General features: G+C 42.8%; 1 protein-coding gene across 2 annotated transcripts in view; it reads left to right on the forward strand.

Moving 5' to 3' along the window:
- The window catches only part of MATN2 (matrilin 2), a 606,908-nt gene that overhangs the window by 459,038 nt on the left and 132,501 nt on the right, over nt 1–15,369 (forward strand). For both annotated transcript variants that reach the window (XM_069621407.1, XM_069621408.1), the window contains exons 10-12: nt 5,951–6,073; nt 6,280–6,402; nt 12,044–12,166. In XM_069621407.1, coding sequence (XP_069477508.1) covers nt 5,951–6,073; nt 6,280–6,402; nt 12,044–12,166 — 369 coding nt within the window. The remainder of the gene's footprint in view (nt 1–5,950; nt 6,074–6,279; nt 6,403–12,043; nt 12,167–15,369) is intronic.

Genomic DNA, 15,369 nt, shown 5'->3' on the forward strand with positions numbered 1-15,369 from the left:
TACCAGAGCATGGTGGAACGCTTTATGTCAAACTCATACATTTGAAATGTGCATGGCTAATAATCAAAATACAATTCCTAAATACAATGCTAAATGGTACTATTTCACCTGTTATCTTAACTGTTTCAATGCAACTGCTCATGGCTCCTGAACATATATTCTTATGCTCACTTTACTAACCTGATGACTATATTTATATTCAAATGCCTGTTTTATATTATTACAGAAATGGAAAGACCAGTTTTATGAAATAATCTATTATACCCATCTTCCCCCCTTCACCCTGCTCCCATCTGTATCTGGTATGTCTGCTGTCTGTCTCCCTGTTTGTCTCCCCATATCTCTATTCTTATCTCCATATCAGTTACTCTTTACAGATATGTTTTATAATAATCCAGGTTTAATCAGCACTACCTCCAATTTCGAGTCTATTCTTGTTCAACTTAATACAACAAAATAATTTGATTAATGAATGTCTTGGATAAAGATGATATTCTTCCTTGTTAAGATTGTTAACTCTGTTCATCCTTTATGGTTACCAGTTCCAATCAAAGTCTGTAACATGCTAACACATGTATCATTATCTGTATCTTGAACAATATAAATCATTAAAATAAAAAAAGTGTTTAATTGAATACTTGTCACTGTGAATCCCTGTGTAACTCCCCCACAGCTCAAATTGACCCCTCTTGAGATGAGCCTGGCTGCTCTACACGCTATCAACCTGTGTAGTACAAGCTTATACCAAAGGTTGGGTTTTCTATTGCCAGGCGGTCAGGGTTGTTGTAGTGCACCCAAAGGGCACTGCATACAATCTTGCCTAACACTGTCTTAGGATGAGACTTAGCCAGCTGCCCCGCATCCATAACTCAATGATTTGAAAAAAGGCTTGTATGTGAACCAGATTGTCCTCTGATACCCACGTGACCCTGAAGATGATCTGACTTTCATCTACATATATATGCAATAGGATACATTCCTGAACAAACAAGTCATGCAGAGGTAAGATGTAACATATTAAATAGCATTGGGGACCGCCAGGAGCCATAGTGGACACCAGATGTGGATTGGTGGATTGAGAAGTGTCTGTCCTACTCTGTTACTAGTGAGACTTGCTCCTTTTTCCAGCTACATATGCCACTCTCCATGACACTGCTCGCTGCATAGAGTAAGCTGGGATAATCGATTGTATCGAATGAAGCCAAAATGTCCAGTCATCTAGTCCAATACCATCAGTATGACTGACCCATAGCTGTTCTGAAGCTGACATGGGTTGTTTTGAACATCTATTAATGCTGTTTCTGGACCTCTGTTGAATATAATTCCCATCTGTCCATCACCTAGAGACAATTATAATATTTTTAAAGCCTGGAGCTGAATGACCGCTGTTTCCTGTAGGATTTTAGAGGAAAAGGTATGTTGGTTGGTATGTTGGTTGGTCTGTAATTATCACAGTAGACTCTGGGTAGGGGATTTTATAGAGTGCTTTCAACCTGCATTTTTAAGAATATCTGGGATAATGCTCTCTATAAGAGGCTAGTGTCTAATCTCTGTAATGTGGGCTGTGAGCTCCTTCATACTCTAGGTAGCTTGGAGATCCTCTGGGTGAATAACCTCTGTAACTCGCTGCACAGTGTTCGTGAGGCAGACACTAGGTTTTGTGTGTTGCTACCTTCAGCTAGCTGTGTCAAGTTTTTCATCAGCTCTTTAGTAGAATTATTAGAGTCAGCTGTATAGTTGGCGTGACACCTTTTCTTTGCTGTTTAGTAGGGTTGCCTGGCTGATTTTAATCCATTGCAGTGTAATTGATTGGCGACTTTTCATCACTTTCTTTTCGCACACATTAGTTGCAGTTGTGTGTAATGTAGTTCCTCTGAGTACCAATGTTTGTGTGGCCCGACATGTCTTTTACCATTTTAGTTTGATAGAGGTGATCTAATCCATGAATGAAGGCGGAGTGAGGTAATACTCGTAAAGGTTGATGCGGCTGTCCATAAAGACAGTCAGGTCGACAAAGCTTTAGTGGTGAAGGGAGACTGGACATTGCTTTAAGGTTAGGCTAATCCCTAAAAAGAGATTTTTCTTTTATTTTGCAAACATTCTGCCAGAATATCATTCTGGATTATCTGAAACAAGATTAATAGACCCAAATCTAAGATACATCCCTTGCTGTGGTCTGTGGCCTGAGGAACTGAGGGATCAATGAAACCCAGGTTTAGGTCTCCAGCCAAAATAATTTTATTGGACAGCCTCAAGATGGTTTGTGACAAAATCAGACCAACAGTTGAATGTTGTGTAATGATCATGCGCATTGAGTTGTTTGCTTTTGGTGTAGGTAGGTCACAGCCTGGAACTGTAGTGCACACGCGTGAGGGAATATCAAGAATGGGTTTATGGATTAGGGTCACTCCCCCTTCTGGCCTCCCTTCTGTCAACATGTGTGATGGTAACCAGGAGAAGATCTAGGGGGGTCCTGCCTAGAGGGACATGAAAGATGGAGAAATGTCAACCCCTACTTTCACTCTGCCTTGTGTTTTGTTACCCAGAAATGATTGACCGCCCCACATCAAGGATGCCCGCGAGACCCCAGCAACGGACTCTTTCTTCAATTAGCATCTGTGCATTACAAAGTCATTTTGAAAATTCATTAGCGCACACACTATCTCAACACATGCACGCTAACATTTGTTTACGTGGAATACATGTTTTTGCACTACATAAAAACAGTTGACAGTGAGTGAGTGTAATGTATCCATTCATTTTCTTTCTGAAGAAAACGAATATATCCTTTCACCAAGCAACTAAAAGTAAAGTTGAAATGTCCACATTAGAAACTTGCCATAAGAGTAAAACTAACATATCACCCATATGGATATTCCCCTTTCTTCCCCCAACTATAATTAACGAATGTAACTGATTAACCAGATTTCCTTCAATCTTGATGCTTTATTTGATCAATTAAAAGTCATCATCAACATAGAAAAAATATAAAACATGAATCATACAGCAATACAACCCATACCATAAACCCTTTCTTGGAAAACAAAGAACACACGTGAACATGCTTAGGTTATTAAAATGAAAAAAATGATTACAAAAGGATGCTAAGGCTCACAGTATCATAAACATTCAAGATGTCAAGGAAAATCAGGGCCCAGCACCGCCCCTACCCAGGTCATTGAGAATTGAAGTCATTTCTGCCTCCAACCCATGCAGTAGATGAATTCCTTCTACATAGCTCTGGATGTGTGTCACTGCCACTCTTTCCATCAGCTATGACACAAATAGGAGGCACACAACCCATCAGATGTTTGCCATGTCAGATGAACCTGTCGGGTGTCCCTGCAGGGAGAAGTTACATGTAGATTTAGAGGATTGTGACGATTGAAGAGGCTGGGCATCCATTAATTAGCTCGAAAATGAATACATTTATAGGTGATTTTTTTGTTGTTGATTTACATCTTTTTATTGAAAGCAAGGTTCTTGTACACATGAATCATAACATTGCCAAGCAAACCAGTAACAAGAGAAAAATCGAAAAAAAAGAGGAAAAAAACGGAAAAGAAAAACTTCACTCAGTAGGACCAGCGCAGTGAATACACAGACGGAGAAAGTGGAGTATAATTCAGATCAGTCTAAATAAGGCCAAATAAGTCCAGATTGATCCAGTCCTTGTTCAGGGGCCGAGCCCATAGTCAGACTTGAACCCATCCTCACACAGCACAATTATCCATCCCCAACAGGGTGGCAGCCACATGCTTGGCCTCGAGACCTTCAGCAGCAAGGCCCAGCCTCCTTCCCCTTTGCCTCCCCACCAGTTCCATCCCAGATGTACCCCCAAACCATACCAATCCCACTGATGTCATTGTCCTTCTGATGTACTGCTCATATGCACTTTGCTGGGGGGTGAGGGTAAGCAGGGTAACCCTAGCATTTGCTTGTTTCCATATTCTTGATTAGATCCAGTTTGGAGAGAGAGGTGAACGGGCCTAAGCCAGTTTGTCCAATACACTGACTGGAGAAAGTGCCAGCTCTTCAACCATGCGGTTTCAAGATCGTTTTTCTTCCTGTATTCTCTCATTTTTTCAGAGATGGATTTATCACTGCTGTTACATAAACTTGAGTGGGTACAAGCATAACTGCATAGACCTGAGGGCTATGCCACTTTGAAATGATCTTATATAACACTCTTGGAGGGGAGATTGAGCTTTTCCAGACATTCCTGGAAGTATTTTTAATTAAATTTGTATGTATTAGTATAATTTCAAATATACAATAAAAGACAGCAGAGACAGTCTTAGAATAAGGGGCCAATACATTAGAGCTTTTTTGGATTGGGTGGTGAATGGGTTAGAGTAGGATCATAAAACAGGGGCAGGGCCTGGTGGACAAAGCAATATTTTTAACATTGAGGGCCTGAGGCTAGTATTTATGTATTTACAGTTGCATTGAGGGCACAGTGCAGGAGAGGTGGGTTGAGTAGTTAGTTTAGACAGGATGGTGGGGATCTCTGCAGGCTCCTTCATTGCTAGCAGGTGGGCTTTCAACCCTTTTTGAAGTGCTCCACTGAAGAGATGCCTTTGATGGCCAGGGGAAGGGGGGAAAGTAGGGACAACCAATGGAACGAGACACAAAGATACAGGGCCCGATAGGTTGTGAAAACACGAAGAGCTGAGGGTTTGAGAAAGAGACTACAGCTAGGTGCATTCAGCAAGTTAGTGGGCGCAAGACCATGGATAGATTTATAGATGATTAGAGCTACCCACCTTGGTAACGGTAGGAAGAGGGGAGGGGAGGGGAAGATCTGAGTTTGTTGAAAAGGGTGCCTGGCGCAAATTTGAGGACTTTGTTAAGTGGAACACGGGTGGAGGAGCCTAGCAAGAAATAGGCTGACACAGCAAAATTGTTTTACATAGGAAACACTTTTTTGGACCCTCTGGTAAAAACACTTAAAATAAGTTTGTCTTCTGGATAATAGTTCCTAGAATTGGTCTTTCGTTGCTTCTAATAGTTCAGGAAGGAACCATTTGCCTTGCCTTGTAAAGTTTACCAGGAGATAGGGATTAAACTTTCAGATCCATTTCCTACCCACGCCAGGATTGTAATTTTGAAAATGGGGAATTTTGTTTCCCAAATTGTTTACTCTAAAAGTTGGGAAACTTTGTAGAGATTTCCACATCCCAAGCAAGCATAACCGACCTGGAATAGAGACTAGGGTTGGGCATTTTTAGAAAGCAATATACACATTGATTTCTAAATGGCAACAAGGCCCCTTTCATAAAGATCATACTATGCATTGCAATATATGACTTGAAATGTTGCGCCTGCATAGTTGGGTGATTCCCAATGATTTCCATTGTCGTTGTACACACGGTTCATATGGTGTGGGATCCTGAAGGTCTTATCATTAGGAGGTTTTTCAAAACCTTTTAGGAATTTTCCCAAGAAAATGTATTTTTCTTACAGAAAAGTAGCCTTGCTGAATGCATACTTGTCATGTAAAAGCCATGTGTACACATATCTTGATTGTACTGGTCTTGGAGGAAGCAGCTAAGGAGATGGGGAAGTTGCAGTAGAACCTCTGTGAATTATCAAGCGTTTATGCAGGATTGGATCCTTTTGTGGTTATCACCCTCATTTGCGTTGCCTGTCCTTAGCCACTCCATAGACAGCCAGATTGATTGTGCAATGGATTACATTTTCTGTTCCATGCCTTCATTGGACCACCTTCTTGCTGCTCCGCACAGTTTTTGTATTTGTGAGTAGTGCTCACATGCTGCATGTGCAGTGATACTATACTTTACACTTTTCCCCTTTATTACTCGTGCACATTTCTTGCGTAGGGAAGTCGTTTTGTGACCATAATAAACTTTTGTTAACCAGTCTAATTGAGATCCAAGGTGATCCTGCTAACATGGCCTCGTATTCAAAGGATGACTTAATTTTTCAGGAGTGGACTACTGCGTTCTGACAGATCATGGCTGTGAGCACGACTGCGTAAACACTGATGACTCGTACAAGTGCCTTTGCTTTGAAGGCTATCAGCTGCACGACGATGGGAAAAGCTGCAAAAGTGAGTCACTGGCAGGATCCTATAACCATAGAGTGAAATACTGTATAGAACTTCTGAAAGTATTAATGTACGAGATTGAATCTCTACATTTTGATTCTTCTATGATTGTGACCCTAATAAACGTTTGTTAACCAGTGCTAATTGAGATATAAGATGATCCTAATAACATGGCTTCTTATTCATCAAAAGATTACCTAATTTTTCAGGAGTGGACTACTGCGTTCTGATGGATCATGGATGCGAACACCTCTGTGTAAACGCTGATGACTCGTACAAGTGCCTTTGCTTTGAAGGCTATCAGCTGCACGACGATGGGAAAAGCTGCAAAAGTGAGTCCCTGGCAGGATCCTCTAACCATAGAGTGAAATACTGTACAGAATGTCTGAAAGAATTACAATATGTGCTTGAATCTCTGCATATTGATTCTTCTATTATTGCCAGGATATTTCATGAATGAACCCGATCTTAATAACTGATCATGGTGGTACTGCTGCTGTGGAATGTGTATTGTCCGTTAACGTGTTTGTTTATCGCTGCACTCCTGTCCATCTGCTGCATTGAGGCAGTGTTTTATGAACACAATTGAACTGTGACTGTTAAAGCACCTCTTTTTACTACATGATTGGCTCTTGGAAGCTAATGACTTCACTTGGTCTAGTGCTGGGCTGTTAAGCAGTACACCAGTGTGGGCTCCCTAGACAAGAACTGCTTTTTGGATCCTGTGTAGCTGTGAGGGTTGGGAGGGGGGGATGCCTTCGGTGAGAATTTACTCTGCTCAAAGAGCCCCATTTTAGGAGGCATGCTGTACTGGGACTGGATGCTGGCTAGGTAATCGCAGAGAAAAATTATGTCCTGCATGCTATTTACTTTCATGTAAAATTGAGTATCATCTGCATATTGGTGGATGGCTAAATTGGGATATTTGAAGAGAGTGCCCAAAGGCTCCATATAAAGGTAAAAAAGGATTGGTGAGAGGATGGAGCCTTGGGGAACTGCGCAGCAGACCTGGAGTCGGTAAGAACGGAACAAGTTTATTTGAACAGACTGGTGTCTGCCTGAGAGGTAGGGGGTAAACTAGTTCATGAGAGTGCCAGAGAATCCTATCCTGTCAGCAAGGAGGGAGAGAAGGATGTGGTAGTCACGGTGTCGAATGCAGCCGAGAAGTCAGTCAAGAGGGAGGAAGAGGCATGAGTTGCCCTTATCTATGATTTGGAGAGCATCATCCACTGCCTGGATGGTGGCTGTCTTGATGCTACACTTGGGGTGGAACCCTGACTGATAGTCATTTGGGAGGTGGAGTTGTTCTATTCTGGTGAGTAGCTGTGTAGCAACTATGTTTTCAAAGACTTTGCCAATAAACGGGAAGTTTGTAATGGGCCAATAGTTGGCTAGGTAGTCTAGATCTAGGGTTGTTTTTTTTCAAAAGAGGTCATATGAGACCACTTTTAAGGGTGTCCACGAATTATCCTTCTGCGAGGGAGCCATTGATGTTGCCGAGGAGGGCATTAAGTGTTGGGCCCATCAATTATTTAATGATGGAGGCTGGAATTTTATCATTAGAGTAAGAAGTAGGTTTGAGGGAGGCAATCATTTTTAGGAGATCTAAGCAAAAGAAAGGAGAGAATTCAGTCCACAGGGGCAGTGTGCGTGCTGGGGATGCTAATGCTGTGAGAGGTTGATTTGATGGTCTCTCAGATTTTGTCTATTTTTTCAATAAAAAATGTGTTGATTACATCGCATTTTTCCTGAGTTGCTGGTACCTCCGGGTCGCTTGGGGGTTTGGTACAATGCTTTACTACTTCAAAGAGGGATTTGCTCCGGTTGGAGGCTGCAGCAATGGTGGTGGAGTAGTAAGCAGTTTTGACCTCAGTAATCAGAATTCTACAGTTTGCACAGAGAGATTTGAGGTTGGTTGTACTCTCCCGAGTTATGGTTTTTGAGCCACCGTTTCTCTAGGGCTCTGCTGGAGCATTTGTTGAAGGCCAGCTTGGGGGTGTACCATGGGTCCGATAGTTTGGTCATTGGGCGGTAGAATTCTATGGTTGCATGAGTGTCCACCAGTTTCATAGCAGAGTTGCTGAATAATTCCAAGAGGCACGAGGCATTCACTGTGGTGGGGAAGTCTGCAAAGTTTGCTTACAGTCATTGACCGGGAAGGTTTTGAATGAGCAGCGTTGAGTGAGGGGGCATTTAACCTGACCTTTGTGAGCTGTAGTTGAGTGGGTGACTGATAACGGGATAGCAGCATGGTCAGACCAGTCAAGTGAGATAGGGTCTGCACAGGTGATGCAGGGGGTGATGTGAAGACTAAGTCTAGGGTGTTGCCTTTGTTGTGTGTGGGGAGAGCACAATTTGCTTAAGGTCCATGGAAGCGGTCAGTACGAAAAGCATGCTTTGAGTGTGGTTCTTAGCCTGTGACTCAGGGACATTAAAATCACCAAGAAAGACTGTGCTAATTTGGCAAAGGAGAGTAAGCTGGAGATGTTTGAAATGAAAGAGTCACTCCTGTGAGGTGGTCTGCAGATGAGGTGGAAATTGATTGATTCCTTATGCGATAGAGGGAACCGGCAGGTGAGTGATTCAAATGAGCTTGTTCTAGAGAGGGGATGATGGAGCATGTCCAAACACTCCTATGAATGATCACCCCACGCCTCCTTCCCTACATTACCAGTCAGCATTGTGGATGCAGTAGCCTTTGGGCGGGAGGATGTCAAAAACATATGGGGGGGAGGAATTGGGTAAACCATGTTTCAGTGATGAACAGGGCATCAAGGTTTTTGTACAAGATGAGGTCAGCAATCTCTGCAGCATGAGCGACTGACGAGCGAACATTAATCAACATGAGAGGGCGTGTGCATGTGGTCCATGGGCGTTGGATGGGGGCAAGGGCAATATTGATGAGGTTCGCAATGGTATCGTGGGCCCAGGACACTTGGTCATTTGAACCCTAGTGAGGGTGGGGATTGGTTATGGAGGGAGGAGACACATAGATATGTCTTTTGGTGAGGAGTAGTAGTAGTGATTAGTTTGTAGGTGAAAAGCAGTCTAGCGCGCCGGGCCCAAACAGGCATGGTCCTTGTCTTTGCCCATCCTTTGCTGAGGATGCCAGCAATGAGGACACCTAAGGAGGACTGATTAAATAGGTGGTGGGCGAAGCAACTGAGTGGCAATATCTGGTCATGACCAGCAGCCTACTCAATGCTGCCTGCCTGGAGCTGCTCTAGAGTCCTTAAGTAGAGGCTTGGAAGGCACAAAAACTGGATGTGGGTGGAGCAGCGCCTAGTCACGCGACCCGCAGCCTACTCAACGCTGTCTCCTTTTTGTCTTAGAGGAGAGTTGAAATGACAAAGAGGTTGAAGATCTTGATGCACCAAGTATAGAAGGGAGGCTGAGAGGCATCACCCACCGCCTGGCAAGACTTAGGAAATGTAAAACCCATATGCTGACATACTACCACCTTATTGACCCAGGGATATAGAGCTAGAGACAAGACAAATACTTTTTCCGTTAGAAAGTCTTGACTTTTGACCTAATTTGCATATCAACAATGCCCAGCCCATCTGTCTCTGAACTAGAGTTGAACGTTTCATGATAGCTACTGAGTGGCACTGTGCTGTTTGTGCTTTGACTGAAATGGCTAATTCTACATACATTGCATGTTGGTCACTTCTCCAGTACGCCATTTCTTTCTCATACCGTGGAAGTAGACAATGGCCTGCAAAGAGTAAAGTGTTTAAGTCAGAGTTGTGATGTCTCCACTGCCCATGACATACACCCCTGTGTTTGGTGCGTATGTAACCGGCAGAACGAAGTGAAATGGTAGGTCACAGATTGAGGGTAGAAAGAAGGGGACTCAGGCGCTTGAAAGGTAAGAGGGAGGATATCACATAACATGACTCAGAGAACCTTACGTATACATTGCATCACCAAGCAGTGTGTGTCAGTTGCTAACCATCCTGGAATAAAGAAAGCGATTGACCATGCCTTCAGTGTCCACATATTCTTTCAGGGGGTTCCTGCAGAGGTCACTAACCACTGTGCAGACATGACACCAGTGCCCATTGATTTTTCTCCAAATGGAACACAAAAGGTCAGCGCAAATTGCTAAAGATCATAAGGTTGCACTTAAAAAAAGCGACGCTCGTACATAGGTCGTGATAAAGCATATCACAATTTCACAAGCTGAATCTGTATACAAGTTCAATTGCTCTGGCCTTAGTGTCCAGAAAGCAAGGGTGAGTTTGCAAACTCACTCTCACATTAAGAGGTACATGTATATGAGGCATCTGTATTGCTACACCCATAAAAGAAGGATTTATTTTGTTTACCTTGTACAGGCAAACATACTGGAGCTGCTTTTTGTGTACTTGATAGCCAGAGATTCCCTGAGAAGTTGGAGGCAATTGGGTTTTAACTCACCCGGTACCGCTTGCTTTAAAGGCTCCATGTAGAGTCACAAACGCGACTTGACCCCTGCCTTCTTAAAGCCAAGTACATGCTCAAACTCCATGTTATCAAAGACACGGCAGAGGGTGAGCTGTAGCTAGTGAAATAGTTTTCTTCATCTCATCATTAGCAGAAAAGGGTATAAGATACAAATCAATCATATCTTAAAATCCCTTGTTAAAGGGACGTTATGGAAAAGTTGCACTAATAAAAACCTATGATTTTCATTGAAAAAACTTTATTAAAGGAACGTTATGGTTCCAAGGAAAAATCGAAAAACCAAACAAATTCGCCAGTCATGATTATCTATGCAACCATAGCTGGAGCAACCACCATGCACTGCTTGGACTCACACCCAGGACATCACAGATGACACCAAATGTTGACACACTCAGCATCCACGTATGATGTCCTCAAAGATTTTGTGGGTCCCTGATTGGTCTATAGGCGTCTGCGGACCAAACCAGGAAGTGTGTCTGACTACCAGACAGGAATATGACTATTTTCTTTGGACTATCTTTTTGGGCGTTTAAAAAAAATCTACTACACCAATTAACACCAAATTTGCAAAAGCATGCTTTCCGGACCAGGCTGCGGCTCCTCGCGCACGTTTGGTGCAAATCCATCCTGTGGCTTGGCCTGTTGCCACGACCAAAGAATTTCGCCATTCATGTCTATCCGGATTTCAAACGTTTTGGGACCCCCTCATAACTTTTCCTCCCCCCTTGACGAAACTGCACCAATCTTTACAATAAAAAGAGTTGTTATAGAGGTGGGTCCATACTTTCTTTTGCAAAGTTTCTTTCAAATTCGTCAAACAGCACCAAAGTTATAAGCCATCCAAACACTGCTCTTCCTATTTGAAGTACAACTTAACCATAACTGCAGGGACGCTTCCACGTACAATTCAGAAAAAAAAGAAACTGCAATAATTCATCACTTTTCTTCTTGTCTCTCGTTGAGCGCTTTTCCTAATGTCTTCAAACGCAGGAGGATGATCTAAGAAAATGCTAAGGGCTTCTCTTCCCCCTAAGCACACACTTTACTTAAGGGTCAAAGTTCTCCCTATTAGTCCAGCACAAGGTGATTTTCTGAAAATGGAGGCCCTTCGGGAAGATTCAGGAAGCACACCCAGTAGCAGAAGGGAACTCTGCTACTAGAATAGGAAGTTCTTTTTAAAGGGGGTCCTCACATGTCACCTACAGATTCCAGGTAGTCTTCTGAAGAGCCTCAGGCTCGTCTGTATAGCATATGTTGAACCCCTTTCTCAAGTACTACCAGGCGTTTAATTGGAGCAAAAGGCTGGTTATATATGGGATTAATCTTACAATACAGGGATAATCACATCCTGGGGGGATATCATATGGCAGGGGGATGATCTTATCATATGGGTTAATCATATGGTTTGGAGCTCATCGTATGAAAACATGGTTAATCTGATCATTCGGAGTGAATCATATAATTGGGGAAATCAACGCTGTGTGGCAATTGCACACTGATTGTTTATAATTCTCTTGTCTTTAGGTATTGATTTGTGCAAGTCCGCCGACCACGGCTGCGAGCATATTTGTGTTAATAATGAGACTTCATACCACTGTGCGTGCTTCGAAGGGTACACATTGAGCGAGGATGGAAAACAATGCAGAAGTAAGTATTTTGCCTCCGCAGTCTGGTACTCAGGTAACATTGCTATAGCATTGCTCTCTCAATTCAAGAAAGGCACCTGAGCAGTCCTTAGCGTGACACAGGTCTTCAATGCGCGTTTGAAACGCCATGCGGGAAGTACCAAACGATATCAGAAGGAGCCTGGAGCGAATTGAAGAGCTGTTTTGCTGATTTATGGACAGGTAGCATTGGTCGGTTGAATGTAAATACCGACTTTCTTCCTGTTGGTGAGGGAAAAATAAATTGCTCTCTTCTATATGTGCTAAGATATGATTCAGTTTGTATTATGTTTCTAATGTAGGTTATTTTTGAAGAGTGACCCTAGTACTGAGTGACTGTGGAGCGTTGTACTCAGTAGAGTAATGATCATCCAATAGTATCAGAGGGATGGGATTTACACAGAGGGGAAGTAACACTGATGAGAAAGGTAGGGTGCAAGGGTGCAGTCGAGGGGTACACCTCAACCACTGCAACATTTTCTTAGGGTTTGTCAAATGAGAGTCAATTAAGCAGTTACAAGTTACTTTAGTTAGGAAATTACATTAGTTAGTCAAAGAAAAGTCCTTTTGTGAAACCCAACTAACGATTACATGTACGAAGCACGGCAGGCAATGAGCAAGGGTTTCTGAGAGTCATCATATGGTGAAAATCGTACTTCTTCATTCTCCTACAGTTCGTAAATTCATATTGGAAACCCAGCATTTTACTGTAATCCTAAGGCTTAATAATGCTGTGATCGACAACACAGCGAACACTAAAAAAGGAAGTTATTTATATATTGAATTACATTCAATTTGCTGTCAATAAGTCCCCTATTTGACCTTAATTGCGTACATAGAGGTTGGAAGGATAGGTCAGGGGCAACGCGTTTGTCTTAGTAGCAAAACGATGCAGAGCAACACAAGTTCGAATCTCTTCTTCACATTTGGCATAATAGTGATACGTGACACTTGCTTTTAAAGTTGTATCTTATACTTATATAGAAGAGATTTTTTTTATCAACCCTTTTCACATAGTTATGTTATTTATACTGCTCACTAATGCCAATATTTGCCGGTCTCCAGGCACTTTGGCGGGTCTGATAAATAGTGGAGGGGTTTGTTTAATGGGGGTTAAAGGGGAGAGGGAACATGAATAGGCTTGCTTAAAAAAGCGGACCCCATGATATGGTGGCATTGGTTGCAAAATTGTGTGTCAAAAAAGAAAATATTTTGGCACACAGCAAGTCATGCAGCATTTTTTTTTTAAAAGAGTAACACATAGCTCGATAGCATGCAGAATTTCAATGCACATATCCTTATTGTGACTTCTCTTTTAAACAAGGTCATACAGATGGAGATCACTCGATTCAAGTGATTTGCAAGGTTTGGGAACACTGGTTCTGTGGGCACTGAACATGATATCAGACTTTGATTTGTCAGTGAGACTTATTAAAATGTGTAGCAGCTGTTTCAAATACTACATTTTGAGCCTTTATCAGAATTTCCTGGGTTTTGACGCATTTTTGAAAATGGCAAATTTTACTCTTTGTTGCAAGCACAAAATCCCTATATGCTTGACTGGCGCATAAAGTGAATGGCGACTACATATGAGCGGCCATCTTCCTTCATGTAATGGTCCATGATTCAGGTCTTGTATAATGAATTTTGCTACCAATACCCACGAGCTTATATGGCCACGTGAATGGGAACCTACTGAAAGCATTCACACTGCGCGGCTGACGCTGCGGTCCACATCCTTCTGATCCCCGGTTCTACCGCTGCGCATCGGGTTGGACGGTTTCTCTTTAAGCGCCGCTATCCGCTGCTCTGCTGATGCACTTTCACTGAGAGCATTCAGCAGAAAGGATTTGCTGCTTTGGTCTGTCCTGGGGCTCTACAGGTAAAGCATTAGCAATGTACCTTGAAGTTAGACTCTGCTCTTGCTGTGATGCTGGGAGTATCTTAATGAAACCAAATGATTCTATGATTCAAGGTTATGGTTGGCGAAAGCACTCAAAACTCACCCAGTTAGCCTGTGGTCCTGGCTGCACTCCAGACCTTATGATCTCACATAATCCCAATTTCAGATCTTAATCCAGGCCACCAGATACTTTGTACATTTAAATGGAATATTCAGTCTAGTGTGATGTCCGGCAATCAGATTACTAGACCTCCTTTATCCTGCATCAGTCTCAAAATATGTCTTTCACTCCTATTAATCGGTATTTGGTCATTGCATCTAATGCCATTCCATCAAAAAAAGTCCATCTAAAAAATGCCCATTGAAAGCATATTTTTGGGGGGTAAAGGGTACATTTTTGTTTAGGTGCATTATAATGAGTGAAAAAATGGGGATTTAGGTGGACCCCCCCAAAAAAAGACAAAAAAGAAAAAGAAAAAAAAGACATAAAAATGCATTTGATGCTAATGTTTTCGATGGAAAAAATTAGATGCAAATGCATGTCGATGCAATGACCATGAACTCGATTAATCTGCTGCAGGATTTCTGCTGACACTTGATTGCTCATCCAAGTCCACCAGGTCAGTGGACCCCACTACTAGACAATGGTAGTCATGGCGCTATTTGCGCCATGACTGCCACCAATAATGGGTCTAGCACCAGTGTTGTGCAATGGGGACTTACCGGTGTAGTCCGACCCTGGCGAGACCAGTAGGTCCCCATTGCACAAACCATTCCCCATTCCCTTTGAGCCCCCATAGGGCGCGACTTGCAAGCCCGTTACTAGCGCCTTGGTCCCTAAGCGGGCCCTGTAAGGGATGTGTGGTCGGACCACACATTCCTTACGGTCCCTGCCAAGGGACCTTGGAATCGGTCTCCTTACCAGTGCCCGGTATCCCTTGCCACCCACCTTGTAATGACCCTCAATATCATGATAAAGTAGGCAATGCCACCATCTTGGACAGGCGCTTGCTTGTAAGGCAGGATGAGGCACCTGACTTATCCTTTCTATTTCACAGATGAGCAGTGATTGTGAGTTGCAATCTGGAAAGCAATAACATCAATCTTGGGAGACGTTGGTTCGCCAACACCACAGTGATCTCTGATACGCTGAACCCGTGTTTCAGAATCCTCTAGATGCCACTGCAGCACTTGCAATGATTCCAAGCCCTTTTAGTGCCGGAAATGTGTTGTTCAATTTTCAGTATAAATATCAAGATATATCTGTGGGACAGCTGGATACT

Source organism: Ambystoma mexicanum, chromosome 5q, assembly GCF_040938575.1.
Source record: "Ambystoma mexicanum isolate Mex_15411 chromosome 5q, UKY_AmexF1_1, whole genome shotgun sequence".
Taxonomy (NCBI): domain Eukaryota; kingdom Metazoa; phylum Chordata; class Amphibia; order Caudata; family Ambystomatidae; genus Ambystoma; species Ambystoma mexicanum.